The 18184-nt window shown below is 42.0% G+C and overlaps 1 protein-coding gene and 1 long non-coding RNA gene across 6 annotated transcripts in view; one reads left to right on the top strand and one right to left on the bottom strand.

Moving 5' to 3' along the window:
• The window catches only part of LOC124048541, a 41151-nt gene extending 34011 nt beyond the window's left edge, over positions 1-7140 (bottom strand). The window contains exon 1 of the long non-coding RNA XR_006841249.1: positions 7044-7140. This is a non-coding gene — a long non-coding RNA (uncharacterized LOC124048541). The remainder of the gene's footprint in view (positions 1-7043) is intronic.
• LOC124048540 (fibroblast growth factor receptor 2-like) overlaps positions 5401-18184 on the top strand; it is a 98475-nt gene continuing 85691 nt past the window's right edge. For 2 of the 5 annotated variants that reach the window (XM_046369419.1, XM_046369422.1), the window contains exons 1-2: positions 5401-6165; positions 11174-11449. In XM_046369419.1, coding sequence (XP_046225375.1) covers positions 11239-11449 — 211 coding nt within the window. In that variant the 5' untranslated portion in view covers positions 5401-6165; positions 11174-11238. The remainder of the gene's footprint in view (positions 6166-11173; positions 11450-18184) is intronic. The other 3 variants (XM_046369423.1, XM_046369418.1, XM_046369421.1) reach the window with 2 other exon arrangements.

Genomic DNA, 18184 nt, shown 5'->3' with positions numbered 1-18184 from the left:
CCTAGGAAACTATGCAGTTTTTTTTTTACATGTTATTTCTTACATTAGTACCCCAGGTCATCTTAGGTTTCATTACATACAGTCAAGAAGAACTACTGAATATAAGATCAGCGTCAACTCACCATCAGTACGACCAAGAATATGTTTTCCGCGACGTGGATCCTGTGTTCTGCCTTACAAACAGGACAACGGAATGGCTCGCATGCAGCGACCCAAAAAAACGACTCCGAAAAAGAGGGAAACGTAGCGGTCTTCTGGTCAGACTCCGGACCACGGCACATCGCGCACCACTCCCCAGCATTCTTCTTGCCAATGTCCAGTCTCTTGACAACAAGGTTGATGAAATCCGAGCAAGGGTAGCATTCCAGAGGGACATCAGAGACTGCAACGTTCTCTGCTTCACGGAAACATGGCTTACTGGGAAGACGCTATCCGATGCGGTGCAGCCAACGGGTTTCTCCATACATCGCGCCGACAGAAAAAAACCTCTTTCTGGTAAGAAGAGTGGCGGGGGCGTATACCTCATGACTAACGAGACATGGTGTGATGAAAGAAACATACAGGAACTCAAATCCTTCTGTTCACCTGATTTAGAATTCCTCACAATCAAATGTAGACCGCATTATCTTCCAAGAGAATTCTCTTCGATTATAATCACAGCCGTATATATCCCCCCCCCCCCCAAGCAGACACATCGATGGCTCTGAACGAACTCTATTTAACTCTTTGCAAACTGGAAACCATTTATCCGGAGGCTGCATTCATTGTAGCTGGGGATTTTAACAAAGCTAATCTGAAAACAAGACTCCCTAAATTGTATCAGCATATCGATTGCGCAACCAGGGGTGGTAAAACCTTGGATTATTGTTACTCTAACTTCCGCGACGCATATAAGGCCCTGCCCCGCCCCCCTTTCGGAAAAGCTGACCACGACTCCATTTTGTTGATCCCTGCCTACAGGCAGAAACTTAAACAAGAGGCTCCCACGCTGAGGTCTGTCCAACGCTGGTCCGACCGAGCGGACTCCACACTCCAAGACTGACTGTCCACGTGACTGTCCACGTGGACTGGGACATGTTTCGTATTGCGTCAGATAAAAATATTGACGAATACGCTGATTCGGTGTGCGAGTTCATTAGAACGTGCGTCGAAGATGTCGTTCCCATAGCAACGATAAAAACATTCCCTAACCAGAAACCGTGGATTGATGGCAGCATTCGCGTGAAACTGAAAGCGCGAACCACTGCTTTTAATCAGGGCAAGGTGTCTGGCAACATGACCGAATACAAACAGTGCAGCTATTCCCTCCGCAAGGCTATTAAACAAGCTAAGCGTCAGTACAGAGACAAAGTAGAATCTCAATTCAATGGCTCAGACACAAGAGGCATGTGGCAGGGTCTACAGTCAATCGCGGACTACAAGAAGAAACCCAGCCCAGTCACGGACCAGGATGTCTTGCTCCCAGGCAGACTAAATAACTTTTTTGCCCGCTTTGAGAACAATACAGTGCCACTGACATGGCCTGCAACGAAAACATGCGGTCTCTCCTTCACTGCAGCCGAGGTGAGTAAAACATTTAAACGTGTTAACCCTCGCAAGGCTGCAGGCCCAGACGGCATCCCCAGCCGCGCCCTCAGAGCATGCGCAGACCAGCTGGCCGGTGTGTTTACGGACATATTCAATCAATCCCTATACCAGTCTGCTGTTCCCACATGCTTCAAGAGGGCCACCATTGTTCCTGTTCCCAAGAAAGCTAAGGTAACTGAGCTAAACGACTACCGCCCCGTAGCACTCACTTCCGTCATCATGAAGTGCTTTGAGAGACTAGTCAAGGACCATATCACCTCCACCCTACCTGACACCCTAGACCCACTCCAATTTGCTTACCGCCCAAATAGGTCCACAGACGATGCAATCTCAACCACACTGCACACTGCCCTAACCCACCTGGACAAGAGGAATACCTATGTAAGAATGCTGTTCATCGACTACAGCTCGGCATTCAACACCATAGTACCCTCCAAGCTTGTCATCTAGCTCGAGACCCTGGGTCTCGACCCGCCCTGTGCAACTGGGTACTGGACTTCCTGACGGGCCGCCTCCAGGTGGTGAGGGTAGGCAACAACATCTCCTCCCCGCTGATCTTCAACACGGGGGCCCCACAAGGGTGCGTTCTGAGCCCTCTCCTGTACTCCCTGTTCACCCATGACTGCGTGGCCACGCACGCCTCCAACTCAATCATCAAGTTTGCGGACGACACAACAGTGGTAGGCTTGATTACCAACAACGACGAGACGGCCTACAGGGAGGAGGTGAGGGCCCTCGGAGTGTGGTGTCAGGAAAATAACCTCACACTCAATGTCAACAAAACTAAGGAGATGATTGTGGACTTCAGGAAACAGCAGAGGGAACACCCCCCTATCCACATCGATGGAAGGGTAGAGGGTAGCAAGTTGGAGAGGGTAGCAAGTTTTAAGTTCCTCGGCATACACATCACAGACAAACTGAATTGGTCCACTCACACTGACAGCGTCGTGAAGAAGGCGCAGCAGCGCCTCTTCAACCTCAGGAGGCTGAAGAAATTTGGCTTGTCACCAAAAGCACTCACAAACTTCTACAGATGCACAATCGAGAGCATCCTGGCGGGCTGTGTCACCGCCTGGTACGGCAACTGCTCCGCCCTCAACCGTAAGGCTCTCCAGAGGGTAGTGAGGTCTGCACAATGCATCACCGGGGGCAAACTACCTGCCCTCCAGGACACCTACACCACCCGATGTTACAGGAAGGCCATAAAGATCATCAAGGACATCAACCACCCGAGCCACTGCCTGTTCACCCCGCTATCATCCAGAAGGCGAGGTCAGTACAGGTGCATCAAAGCTGGGACCGAGAGACTGAAAAACAGCTTCTATCTCAAGGCCATCAGACTGTTAAACAGCCACCACTAACATTGAGTGGCTGCTGCCAACACACTGTCATTGACACTGACTCAACTCCAGCCACTCTAATAATGGGAATTGATGGGAAATGATGTAAATATATCACTAGCCACTTTAAACATTTACATTACATTTAAATCATTTAGCAGATGCTCTTATCCAGAGCGACTTACAAATTGGTGCATTCACCTTATGACATCCAGTGGAACAGTCACTTTACAATAGTGCATCTAAATCTTAAAGGGGGGGGGTGAGAGGGATTACTTATCCTATCCTAGGTATTCCTTAAAGAGGTGGGGTTTCAGGTGTCTCCGGAAGGTGGTGATTGACTCCGCTGTCCTGGCATCGTGAGGGAGTTTGTTCCACCATTGGGGGGCCAGAGCAGCGAACAGTTTTGACTGGGCTGAGCGGGAACTGTACTTCCTCAGTACTTCCTCAGTGGTAGGGTATTAAACAATGCTACCTTATATAATGTTACTTACCCTACATTATTCATCTGTTATGCATACGTATATACTGTACTCTACATCATCGACTGCATCCTTATGTAATACATGTATCACTAGCCACTTTAACTATGCCACTTTGTTTACTTTGTCTACATACTCATCTCATATATATATACTGTACTCGATACCATCTGCTGTATGCTGCTCTGTACCATCACTCATTCATATATCCTTATGTACATATTCTTTATCCCCTTACACTGTGTATAAGACAGTAGTTTTGGAATTGTTAGTTAGATAACCAACAAGTAATCACTGCATTGTCGGAACTAGAAGCACAAGCATTTCGCTACACTCGCATTAACATCTGCTAACCATGTGTATGTGACAAATACAATTTGATTTGATTTGATTTGACACACACACACACTGCTTCCATCTGCTGGACAAAATCTAAATTACACCTAGACTCCTATCTGAAAGTGTGGACTTTCTCTTGCATTTCAAAGATGATGATTTATTTTTTGAAAACGCATGTTTTTTTGTTTGTATTATATTTTACCAGATCTAATGTGTTCTCCTACATTAATTTCACATTTCCACCAACTTCAAAGTGTTTCCTTTCAAAAGCTATCAAGAATATGATTAACCTTGCTTCAGGTCCTGAGCTATAGGTAGTGAGATTTGGGCATGTCATTTTAGGCGAAAATTAAAGAAAAGGGTACGATCCTTATTAATGCTTCGGTCCACCACCTAATTAGGGACAGGAAGACAATATCGAACTAGTAGCACATGGGCCCAACCAAGGCAATAGCCTAAAGAAACCCAACATGATGAAATTTCATTCAAAAATACATGCTGTTCAAAAGGTGTTGAAAATGGAAAGTTGCAAATAGGGTTAGGTGAAGGAACAGGGGAGGGAACATTGGGAGTAAACTGCAGCAGAATTCTTTCTCAACCCTTCTCCTCTAACTCCCCCCCTCTTTGTTTTTGAACCAAGCTGTCACCTTCATCTCTCTGATGGCTTTACTGCAATAGCGAGTGAAAGGGAGAGAAAAACAGAGATAGAGAACGCTCCATTCACAGCACACCACCTCGCTTTTGGTAACAGCCTTATTAGCTGCTTTATTCATCCTGAATATGGGAGGGTTCCTTCCTATAAACACACATTCTACTCACTACTGGAAGAGAACAAAAAATTACTTTAGGGAGAGATTAGTAGTCCTCTGCCTCCCTCCTTTCCTCCCTCCATCCACCTCTCTCTCTATTCCACTCCACTCAATTCAATTCACAGGGCTTTATTGGCATGGGAAACACGTGTTTACATTGCCAATGCAAGTGAAATAGATAATAAACAAAAGGGAATTAAACAATAAAAATCAACAGTAAACATTACACTCACAAAGGTTCTAAAGGAATAGAGACATTTAAAATGTCATATTATGGCTATATACAATGTGCAAATAGATCAAGTACAAAAGGGAAAATAAATAAACATAAATATGGGTTGCATTCACAATGGTGTTTGTTCTTCACTGGTTGCCATTTTCTTGTGGCAACAGGTCACAAATCATGCTACTGTGGTATTTCACCCAATAGATATGGGAGTTTATCAAACTTGGATTTGTTTTAGAATTCTTTGCTGGTCTGTTTAATCTGAGGGAAATATGTGTCTCTACTCTCTAATATGGCCATACATTTGGCAGGAGTTAAGGAAGTGCAGCTCAGTTTCCAACTCTCTTTCAGGGCCCCTTGAAATGGGGGAGGGGGGGCTCATCTCATACAAAACACTGTACCCGAACCCTGTGAGAATGATAGGCAATAGACAACAAGCCTACTGCTCCGGTATGTCAACATTATTCATTATATACAACATGGTAATAATACATGCATTCCCTATTGCTATTCTACATATGACTTGTGCGCATCAGGTGTTGTGTCCGCACGGGGGCGTAGTTACTGCAAGTTGCACCAAGTCAACGAGGAGAACCCCTATTACCTATACAGTACAACGTTTGTAGTGAGCTCCGGAGGTTGAGCTCTCTCTCTCTCTCCTTCGGCGTACAGAGCAAGGAAGGCTCGTAGTTTCTTTCTAGGCAAAAGCGTAGAAAGAGGGAGACACTGAGGTTTGATTGGCGGAGGAATTCAGAGCCAGGAAACGGATCGAATTTCAGGGGGGAGTGATACCCACTGAAGTGAGGGAGTAGGGGGTTGTGTGTGTGTGTGTGTGTGAGGACGTAAAGGAGCAGAACAAATCTTCTAAAACCCGACAAAGCGTCTGAGGACAAGTACTACTATGATTTTCGTGGAAGAAGACGTTCTGCTGTGAGAGATCATAAATTGATGGATTCTTCTTTTTGGAATTTATATATATTTTTTACGCATTACTTCTTCATAGAAGAAGTCGTTTGGATGAAGAGTGCGCTCGCGGTGGAACACTGACATGTTTTGAGTTGAAGAAACTGTATGAACTTGCTGAATAAGGAAAGTTTTGGAGACGTAACGTTAGCTAGCTAACCATTTCATGTTCTTTTCAAGGATGTATGCATTTCAATTCAACATTTTTCAAGTGCAATGGAACACCAGTAATTTCGGGATTTAAGAGTCTCGCCAGTGATCTGAGTTGTTGCTCGTTGGATTTGAGGGTAATAAAAATCGTTTCTTGGCATTTTTGGTAATGTGAAGAGAATTCGCTCGGTGAGGACTATAGGGTACACGCCTCCTGCCTTTTCCGTGCATGCGACTCGGAGGTCTTTCAGACTTTGTAGTTATTCGTGGTAAGTATTCTGGCAGTTTTATTGTAGGCATAGATTTCAAATAGTTATTGTTCTATTCGTCATAGAATAATGGAGAATATAGCTAATTTGTAATGTTTCCAAGTTTTAGAAATCTTTATGGGGAACCAGTTTGCTACACAAATGATCATCACGCGCATGCAACGTGATTTATTGTTAATAACTTTTTAAAATCATGAGAGATTAACCTAATTTGTTATTCTAAAGAGTTGTGAAATTGCACATGTTATGCATAGGCTACTTTTAATAGCGAACTTGATTTGACAGTCGAATCATAATACATTGCTAATATAATGTAGGCCTACTCCTTTTCTACAACGAAACAAGAGCTCGTTTTTGCCATTTCTGAAAAATATAATATTTTTCATTCAATAACAGCTGCCTTTATGGCAACGTTTACCATGTCTTCCCCTCAATTACAAAAATACAATTCAAGCAATGGTTGCAGCACCAATGAGTGTTCATTAACAACACTGTTTTGGTTATTTATTACTTTGCTTAATTTTCTACATTGCATTTATGGTGCCAATTACAATTAACCCATGACCGCACGTTGTGTTTTTACAAATTATTTGAATATCAATCAATAGGAATTCAATCAGCGGAATAAATGCTATTCAGAAGCCTTGGTTTACATGGGGGCCAGGAAAACGTGTGGATATGCATATAAGGAAAAGCCCTCATGAGTCCGAACTTGTTGTTGGACGTCATGTTGTTGACAGCAGCAACTCATAAAGTGTTTATCAAAGCTATAGGCTAGGCTATACACTGGATAAGATCTACAACAGCTAAATCACCAAAAGTAGGCTAGACCTAGGCGAATTGTCGATGCAAAAAATTGCCCATGAATTGTCAGTTACCTTGCTCCGCTGGCCTACAGTGTCCATTTCCCTTCGCTTTGCAATAGACTATTTGAGAAACAAAATAGACGACTTATCGATTTGTAAGTAAACCATCATCCTAAAACAAGGTAGCCTGCCCACTCTAGCCTGGTCCAATCACGTTGCACGAGAGGGATGCATTCAGGACACAGGCAACATCCCATTATGTAATGCCCGGGTCATTAGAGGGTTGTTACTGGTTACCACAGTCACAAAGTCTAAATGTTCTATTTCTTAAAAATTAATGAAAGTCAAAATGAGATTTTTTGTCTTCATTTGAGCTTATGGTTAGGAGTAAGGTTAGCAGTGTGGTTCGGGTTTGGTTAGCCGACTAGAGTAGGCATACTGGAGTTCTAACGTTTTTATTTAAAAAAAATACTGATTTCAGCACTCTAAAGAATTCGGGCTATTCTGGATTTCAGCACCCAAAGAAATGTGGGCTATTCTTTGGGTGCTGAAATCTGTAGATTTTTGTTAAAATCTTAATTTTATGTGATATTTGGAGCTCCAGTCCGGCCACATTAGTCGCTGCTCAAATCCATTGTAAATCGTGGACTTGAGTATAGCCGGCTAGGATTAGGTTTAAAATCAGATATTAAGAAGATAAATTGTAAAAAATAGTCAGGGTTTAGCCATAACTATGACTTTAAATAATAATAATAATAATAAACCCAACCCTAAAGATGAATGAAAACCAAAATGAGCTTTTTGGTCTTCATTTAAGGATAGGGTAAGACATGAGGTTAGCAGCTTGGTTAGGGTTAGGTTAGCCAACTAAACTCAACTCCTCGATTTACAATGGCATTGAGCGGCGACGAGTGTGGGCAAACTGGAGTTCCAATGTCTTTATAAAAAAACGGATTTCAGCACCCCAAAAATGCGGGCTATTCTGTCTGGATTTCAGCATCCAAAGAAATGCGGGCTATTCTGTCTGGATTTCAGCATCCAAAGAAATGCGGGCTATAAATACGTAGTTTTTAGTGTCGTCGGAGCTCCAGTCCACCCTTTACTCAACTCCATCGTAAATCGTGGAATTGAGTTTAGTCGGCTAGCGTCAGCTTAAAAATATGATTTTAAGTAGAGAAATTGTAGAAATAGTTCAGGGGTTTAGCCATAATTATGACTTTGTGGCTGTGGTAATGAGTGACGACCTCATTAGAGATGAACCAGAATCTATAGACACCTTTCAAAGTTTCTGTGTACATGTCAAATTATACACTACCCTTCAAAAGTTTGGGGTCACTTAGAAATGCCCTTTATTTGCCCATTAAAATAACATCAAATTGATCAGAAATACAGTGTAGACATTGTTAATGTTGTTAATGGCAGCTTCATTAAATAGTACCCGCAAAACACCAGTCTCAATGTCAACAGTGAAGAGGCGACTTCGGGATGATGGCCTTCTAGGCAGAGTTGCAAAGAAAAAACCATATCTCAGACTGGCCAATAAAAATAAAATATTAAGATGGGCAAAATAACACAGTCTCTGGACAGAGGAACTTTGCCTAGAAGGCCAGCATCCCGGAGTCGCCTCTTCACTGTTGACGTTGAGACTGGTGTTTTGCGGGTACTATTTAATGAAGCTGCCAATTGAGGACTTGTGAGGCTTCTGTTTCTCAAACTAGACACTCTAATGTACTTGTCCTCTTGCTCAGTTGTGCACCGGGGCGGGGCCTCCCACTCCTCATTCTATTCTGGTTAGAGCCAGTTTGCGCTGTTCTGTGAAGGGAGTAGTACACAGTGTTGTACTAGATCTTCATTTTCTTGGCAATTTCTTTCATGGAATAGCCTTAATTTCTCAGAACAAGAATAGACTGACAAGTTTCAGAAGAAAGTTATTTGTTTCTGGCCATTTTAAGCCTGTAATCGAACCCACAAATGCTGATGCTCCAGATACTTTGCTAGTCAAAAGAAGGCCATTGCTTCAGTTTTATTGCTTCTTTAATCAGGACAACAGTTTTTAGCCGTGCTAACATACTTGCAAAAGGGTTTTCTAATGATCAATTAGCCTTAAAATGATCAACTTGGATTAGCTAACACAACGGTCCATTGGAACACGGGAGTGATGGTTGCTGATAATTGGCCTCTGTACGCCTATGTAGATATTCCATTAAAAGTCAGTTGCTTCCAGCTACAATAGTAATTTACAACATTAACAATGTCTACACTGTATTTTGGATTCATTTGATGTTATTTAAATGGACTAAAAATGTGTTTTTCATCAAAAACAAGGACATTTCTAAAGTGACTACAAACTTTTGAAAGGTAGTATATGTATCTTCCTGGGTAAACCAATCAATACATCGCAGCTGTAGCAGAAGGCACTACAGGGGTCTCGGTGCAGCCGGCTCCAAACCTCCAGAGACTGTTAAATCGGAATGCACCACCACAGATTTCTGGCCAATAGATTGATGTGTCCTTGTGTATTCCATTTCAATTTTAAAATGCATAATCATAGGGCTACAATTAAGTTAATTTATGCATTTATGCATGTTCTTTAATAGATCGACTTCAAATGGAAAGCAACAGGTTGCGCACAAGGATAAGACATATACTATCAGTATTGGATGATTTGATTATTGATTGTTGCCTGCTCTCTCGGATCAGAAGACAGTGATGTTTGGTGGAATTTGATATTCCACAGCTGGACATTTTCAGTTATAATAATAATAATAATAACCACAATAACAATAAAAATAATTGTGTTAGTGAAATGGTAATAACTACAGTACCTACATAGTCTAGTGATACATGTTTTTTCTTAATAACTAACAAAGTCTATTCAATGCTGATTCTCTGAGAAACTGTTTATATATGTAAAACTTCACTTCAATGTGAAGTTAGGGGCGTTGTGATCAAATCAAATGTTATTTGTCACATGCACCGAATACAACAGGTAGACCTTACAGTGAAATGCTTACTTACCATCCCTTAGCCAACAATGCAATAAAAATAAATAAAAAAATACCTGAAAGAATAAGAATTAAAAGTAACAAATAATTAAAGAGCAGCAGTAAAATAACAATAGGAGCTGTTTAGATGCCTCTTGGACCTAGACTTGGTGCTCCGGTACCGCTTGCCATGCGGTAGCAGAGAGAAGAGTCTATGAATAGGGTGGCTGGAGTCTTTGACAATTTTTAGGGCTTTCCTCTGACACCGCCTGTTATAGAGGAGCTGGATGGCAGGAAGCTTGGCCACAGTCAAAGCTATAGCTGGGCCATACGCACTACCCTCCAGAGGGGGAATTATTTTTGTCTTGCCCTCTTCACGACTGTCTTGGTGTGCATGGATCATGTTAGTTTGTTGGTGATGTAGACACCAAGGAACTTGAAGCTCTTAACCTGCTCCATTACTGCCACGTCCTTTTCCTGTAGTCCACAATCATTTCAGCCTTAGAATGCAAGCATCAAATCCACCCAATAGAAATGCTACATACTCATGCGGCGTGTATTGTAATTGTGAACGTGAGGATTTGCGACAATGGGTTGGACGTAAAGGTAGGTGTAGTGTGGTTGTGTGCTGAGCTGATGTGCATCAGAGCTTTGGTATGTCTGTGGCAAGGCTTGTTTGACAGCATTTTGTGACACTCTCTCCCTCTCTCATACCCACTCTTTCTATACGTGCTATTTGAATAGGTGAGACAGGTAAGAAATAGAGACAAGAGAGTTTAGCAGAGTATAAAGACGTAGGATCTTAATTTGAGTCAATTTACTACAGCAGGAAAATAATCCTGCAGCAACAGGAAATGTGGATTATAATTAATGGACATTTTTTGTAGGGGTTGGTATATTTTTTGTTAGGCCAAATCAAGTCTGACATTTTAAAGTGGAAATTACAAACTTTAGAAGCCTTTTTAAACCTTGAATACACTACAAGTTTACATTTTCAAATTAAGATTCTACATCTGTGGTGTAAATGCAGAATTGCTTCATTTTCTACGTCAATACAAATTTTCCTCTTTTGGTTTTCTCCCTCTTCTCCCTCATCCTTTCCCCCCCACATTATAAAATAATGTAATCCCTGCCTACCTTTCCCTTCAATCTATTCCTACCTCCCTACCTCCCTACCTACCTACCACTCTTTTCCCAACTTTCTTGTCCCGCCCACAGCGTTTCCTCAGCCCAGGTGATTGGGGGAATTCACAGTGAGTGACAGGCCACACAGCCTGCAGTTGATGATTGGGTGGAGCCCTTCAGATGGGATCAGTGTCCAGGGGGAGGCGGAGCCTGAGGAGGGGGGGATGGGGGGGGGAGACTTGCCCTCCTCTAACAGGATGGCCTCGTGGGCCTGGCTGCTCACCGCCGTCCTGCTGTCCCTAGTGATGGCTACTGTGGCGAGGCCACCGTACACTGTCGCCGAGGAAGAGGCTACGCTAGAACCTGAAGGTAAGACACTGGCTCCTCATTGGCTGTATTATTTACTTTGTTGCCCCTAGCCAGATACTGATCTAAGGTCTGTTTAGGGGTATCCCCCTTCAATGGTTACGGTTAAGATTTGGGAAAGGTAAGCTGATCCTATACTGAACAAACATATAAACGCAATATGCAACAATTTCAAGGATTTTACTGAGTTGCAGTTCTAATGAGGAAATCAGTCAATTGAAATCAATTCATTTAGGCATCAATCTATGGATTTCACATGACTGAAAATACAGATATGCATCTGTTGGTCATAGATACCTAATAAAAAACGGGCTTCACAATGGGCTTCAGGATCTCGTCACAGTATTTCTGTGCATTCAAATTGCCATCAATAAAATGCAATTGTGTTTATTGTCTGTAGGTTATGCCTGCCCATACCATAACAGCCACTATGGGGCATTCTGTTCACAATGTTGACATCAGCAAACCACTCACCCACACAACGCCATACATGCGGTCTGTGGTTGTGAGACCGGTTGGACATACCAAATTCTCTAAAACGACATTGGAGGCGGCTTATGGTAGAAAAATGAATGTTCAATTTTCTGGCAACAGCTCTGGTGGACATTCCTGCAGTCAGCATGCCAATTGCACACTCCCTCAAAACTTGAGTTATTTGTGGCATTCTGTTGTGTGACAAAACTGCACATTTTTATTGTCCCCAGCACAAGGTGCACCTGTGTAATGATCATGCTATTTAATCAGCTTCTTGATATGCCACACCTGTCAGGTGGATGGATTATCTTGGCAAAGGAGAAATGCTCACTAACAGGGATGTAACACATTTCTGCACAAAATTTGAGAGAAATAAGCTCTTTGTGTGTATGGAACATTTCTGTGCTCTTTTATTTCAGCTCCGGAGGTAATTTTGCTGTAAGACTCCTTGGCCCTCTAGCTCTTGTATTGTACCACTTATTGTACACTGTTAGGGTGATAGTTGTGGTTCAGGGTGGAGAGGAGTAGGGCTGGCACTTTTGAGTTGTACTCTCCAATTGATTTAACCTAATCCCTTTATACTTGTGGGAATTGGCCTATATGGATAAGGTTAAATTGAAATGTTTGTTACAGAATAAATATGAAAAGCATTTGCATAACCATGGTAGCAATTGAAAGGGAACAGTTTGAGATTTTTGGAAGTTATTAGAGAAAAGCTGAGGGCACAAAAGTTCACCTGACACAAGACTGTATCCAAACATTACAATGTTGATTTTATGTGAATTTTACATTTACAGTACTTTTCACATTTGTTGATTACGAAATCTGAAAATACTCTGGATACATTCAGTTACATGATAAGAATATTCCTGGAAAATGTTGGGTTGGTGCAACAAAATACAAAAATAGGACAAGGGTTTGAGTGAGAGGACTAACTTGTGTCTCCAAGTGGCCACACACCTCTCCAACATATATAGAGTTTCCAAGTAATTTCAATGCATTTTTATGACTATAATGTACTTTTGTCTAGCTCTCCTAGCTGTGCTTTATGTAACTAGTATTTGTATTCGTTTTTTTGGAACACAACCCTGCACCCCCACCCTCACACAAATACTTTTGTTGTTTACGCAATCCAAAAACGGAGTCAGGTGGGCATAATTTGAAGCGTGTTCTATTGCCAACATGACTAGCTAAGTTATAAAATATGATTTTACAGTGTTAGGCTTTCACAATGCAATTCAGGGAAACAGATCATCATTTTGGTGGGCATAGAAAGGAGTAATGAGTGCATTCAGGTGCATGTGCCACTGCAAATTCTCTTCACAATAGACAAACAGGCTCGTTCTGTTCAGAACAACCAAGGGTATGACACCATGTCATCTTGTAAATGTACATCAAACATAGTGATCATAAACTTTGAAGTGAAGTGCACATTTGGACTCACGGGTGTTTCGCTTGCTTGATTGACATCAAAGCGATATTTATTATAATCCTCAATGTCTCATCTTTCAAAACACATAGTCTTCTTAGTTTACAGCATTTGCCTCACTCAGACAACAAAAAATGAGCAAAAGTTGCCAAATTAGCAGGAGGATGGGGGCAATTTCCTGTCGTGAGAGGTGCTCAAGTTCAGAACGGCTGTAGGTAAAACCCATACAGCGCTGTGAAGTGCAAAGCCGGAGCTCTGACGTCATGTATAGTGTGTTACTGTACAGCCTCTAAGTTACAATTTAGCTGTTTATCAGTGCCCAATATATGCCATTTTCAACCTGTATATGGATATGACTGTAAAGGGTTACACGTACCCTCACCCTCACAATACCATATCTCCACAGTCTTTTGTATTAATTAGAAAGAAAACATATGGAACAGAGATATTGGGGCATTAAAAAAATCACTGTAAAAACTGTTAAAACCCTGTGGATTGATGAGGAATTGAAAAATTGTATGGCTGAGAGAGATGAGGCGAAGGGAATGGCAAATAAGTCTGGCTGCACAACCGATTGGCAAACATACTGCAAATTGAGAGAACTGAATAAAAAGAAGAAGAAACTAAACTATGAAACAAAGATAAAGGACTTAAAGAATGATAGTAAAAAGTTTTGAAGCACCTTCAATTATATTTTGGGGAATAAGGCTAACTCAGCTCCATCATTCATTGAATCAGATGGCTCATTCATTACAAAACCAACTGATATTGCCAACTACTTTAATGATTTTTTAATTGTCAAGATTAGCAAATTTAGGCATGACATGCCAGAAACAAACGCTGACACTACACATCCATGTATATCTGACCAAATTATGAAAGACAAGAATTCCGTAAAGTGAGTGTGGAAGAGGTGAAAAAATGATTGGTGTCTGTCAACAATGACAAACCACTGGGGTCTGACAATTTGGATGGAAAATTACTGAGGATAATAGCGGACGATATTGCCACTCGTATTTGCTATATCTTCAATTTATGCCTACTAGAAAGTGTGTGTCCTTAGGCCTGGAGGGACGCAAAAGTCATTCCGCTACCAACAAGCAGTAAAAAACCCTTTACTGGCTCAAATAGCCAACCAATCAGCCCGTTACCAACCTTTAGTAAAGTTTTGGAAAACCTGTGTTTGACCAGATACAATGCTTTTTTACAGTAAATAAATTGCCAACAGACTTTCAGCATAGTTATAGGCAAGGAAATTCAACACGCACAGTACTTACACAAATGACTGATGATTGGTTTGATGATACCAATATTGTGGGGCCTGTTTTGTTAGACTTCAGTGCTGCTTTTGACATTATCAATCATAGTCTGCTGCTTGAAAAACGTATGTGTTATGGCTTTACTCCCCCTGCTATATTGTCGAGGAAGAGTTACCTGTCTAACAAAGCACAGAGGGTGTTCTTAATGAAAGCCTCTCCAACATAATCCTGGTAGAATCAGGAATTCCCCAGGGCAGCTGTCTAGGCCCCTTACTTTTTTCAATCTTTACTTACGAAATGCCACTGGCATTTGAGTAAAGCCAGTATGTGGATAACTCAACACTATACACGTCAGCTACTACAACGACTGTAATGACTGCAACACTTAACAAAGAGCTACAGTTAGTTTCAGAATGGGTGACAAGGAATAAGTTAGTCCTAAATATTTCAAAAACTTAAAGCATTGTATTTGGGACAAATCATTCACTAAACCCAAAATCTCATCTTGTAATACATCATGTGGAATATGATCTTGTTGAGGTGACTAAACTGCTTGGAGTAATCCTGGATTGTAAACTGTCATGGTCAAAACATATTGTTACAACAGTAGCTAAAATGGGGAGAAGTATGTCCATAATAAAACGCTACTATACCTTCTACCAGCACTATCAACAAGGCAGGTCCTACAGGCTCTAGTTTTGTCACACCTGGACTACTGTTCAGTCATGTAGTCAGGTGCCACAAAGAGGCACAGTTAGCACTGCGATACAGTGCCTTAGACCACTGCGACACTTGGGAGACCCAGGAACATTTTTTAAAGAGTATTTGCGCATATTGGACTTTTCCTGACTTTTCCTTCAGATAGGGGAGATTACGGAGAATTTGGGAAGTTATGTGACGGGGATTAAGTGGGCTGAACCTGGGGGTTCACATGATGAGGTACCAACAGGGCAGGGGTCGGAGGCTTGTTTAGAAAGCATCCCCAATATCTGATTCCAGATCAGTTTTTGTCAGCTGACCCTGGTCAACCACAGGGGTAATATTCCAAGGTGGTGATTGTGTGTGTGTGTGTGTGTGTGTGTGTGTGTGTGTGTGTGTGTGTGTGTGTGTGTGTGTGTGTGTGTGTGTGTGTGTGTGTGTGTGTGTGTGTGTGTGTGTGTGTGTGTGTGTGTGTGTATTGTGTGCACCAGTAAATTTAGAATCTATTTTGGCATTTGTGTATTTTTCATTGGATTTATTTGGCCATTTGAAAACACATTCCAGCCACACACAATTTAATACACTACATTTTAAACCACCAAAGATTGCACCATTTATTTCTAATGGGGTCATATGAGAGTGAATCATTCGTCTCTCTTGCTCTGATTGGTTGTGGTTGCGGCGGTGTCCCGCCCATCACCTGTACAGACATAAACAGAGGAACATGAAAAGAGGTGTCTCTTTTCCTCTCTTAGTTACCCCCCAGAGGTTGTCTTGTCAGTAGTGTTCCCTAGCCCCACCCCCTCTGAACCCCAGAGCTCCCTGGGGCCACAAGTGCCTAAACCACTGTCTTTCTCTGCCTCTCTGGGAGGGGAGTGGTAATTGTCATAGATTACATATCAGTGTTACCGCTTGCTTTGAACGAGGAATGAACCCATGATAGCTCTGCTGCTTGTTTCTTTACCTCCCACTGAAGAAGGCTTTTAAATGAAACGTCTGTGTATCCCTTGACTTACTTTTATTTAAGCCCTTTGCTCTTATAGGGAGCATGGGCTGTTGACGAATGTTCTCCATCTCACTCCGAAGGTCCTACATGCTATCTCTGATGCAGTGAGATACATTTTTTATAAAACAAGTGAAGCTTTATACAAAAAAAATGTGTGTGGAGTACGGAACCATTACCTTAAAAAAATACAATATATTCATTATATTTCTATGATCCTCACTCTGGACTGAGGGTTAGTCAGGCTAAGTCCATGTAAATATGCATGGACACGTCAAGCTATTGTCATGAAAAGCACGCCATTGTGATTCGTTTTGATTGATTGCTACTCATTATGATAGCAAAATGACCTTTCAGCTAGTGATATACTGTAGGACTCCAACCTGTAAGGCTAGTATAGCAGGAAGGAACATTCTGATACCCTGTGCTACAGTAGTTTGGAGTAGTAGAAGATTGCTACTGCTCTCTAAAATCAATGTTCAGGTATTCAGTTGCATAGTGATGGCCCGTTCAATTTGAATAAGAAGAACCAGATGTTATTGCATGTAAGTGGGTGGTTACATGAGAAGAGATAGTGGTCATAGGACTCAAACTTAGTGATATCTTAACAACAGAATGATCCAGGTTGTAAAAGTATGAGCCTTCCTGCCTCTGGTCTGTTAATGACATGTTGTGTGTTTGTGTGAATCTCTACATGCGTGTGTAAGTGTTAGCGTGCATGTGCCTGCATGTCTGCGTGTGTACGTGTGAGCGTGCATGTGCCTGCATGTCTATGTGTGTGCATGTTTCTGTGTTTGTTTGTGTGTCAGTGGCTATGAAGCTAAACTCTCCCACTAAACAAACTGTCCTGAGTTCTGCTGTCAATGTGGCATGCAGTTAGACTGATAGCTTCTTCTATGCAATGGACTTTTATAGGCCCCTGCTTGCCTGCCATTAGGCCTAGTTACTGTTACATTTATTTTTACCTTTATTTAACGAGGCAAGTCAGTTAAGAGCAAATTCTTATTTACAATGACAGACTAACGGGGAACAGTAGGTTAACTGCCTTGTTCAGGGGCAAAATGACAGATTTGTAAAAAATTTGTCAGCTCAGGGATTCGGTCCAGCAACCTTTCGGTTACTGACCCACACTCTAACCACTAGGCTACCTGCTGTTGAAGTGTATTAATGTTATATGGACTGTTGTTTCCTTTGGCCAATGCAGCAAAAAATGCCTTCTTGTCACTCTTCCACTACCTGTCTGATGAGGGTTGGTGGTGGTATGTGTGTGCCTGGCGGGTACCGAATGCTCGGCCGGAGGGCCGTTGCCATGGACGCCACTGGAAGGCAGTTGGCAGAGCACTGCATTGTCATGACAATAAAGCTTGATGGAATTTTAATTTGAAAGGAAATAATGGAGAATTAGACTAGAGAGAGGGAAATAAGAATGGTTCGTAGAGTGGACACAGAAAGAGGGGAGAGTATGCATTCTATAGTATAGCTTGTGAGGTGTGTGTGCATGCTTATGTATGTGTGTGTGTACACTTGTTTATTATGACTTTTAGTCCTCCCACTCACACCTCTCTCTTCACTCCTCTCCTCTCACTCATTTGGGGCGGCAGGTACCCTAGTGGTTAGAGTGTTGGACTAGTAACCGAAAGGTTGCTAGATCAAATCCCTGAGCTGACAAGGTAAAAATCTGTTGTTCTGCCCTTGGACAAGGCAGTTTAACCCATTGTTTTTAGGCCGTCATTGTAAATAAGAATTTGTTCTTAACTGACTTGCCTAGTTAGTTAAAGGTTACAAAAATGGCAGAGAAGAGTTAGCTAGTTCACCACATGTCAAAGCTGCAGGCTAAATGAATTGCTCCTCTTTCTCCCGAGCTGCCAAACTAA

Source organism: Oncorhynchus gorbuscha, linkage group LG11, assembly GCF_021184085.1.
Source record: "Oncorhynchus gorbuscha isolate QuinsamMale2020 ecotype Even-year linkage group LG11, OgorEven_v1.0, whole genome shotgun sequence".
NCBI lineage: Eukaryota > Metazoa > Chordata > Actinopteri > Salmoniformes > Salmonidae > Oncorhynchus > Oncorhynchus gorbuscha.
Note: the sequence above shows the minus strand (reverse complement) of the source record. Positions and strands in the feature narration are given on the sequence as shown.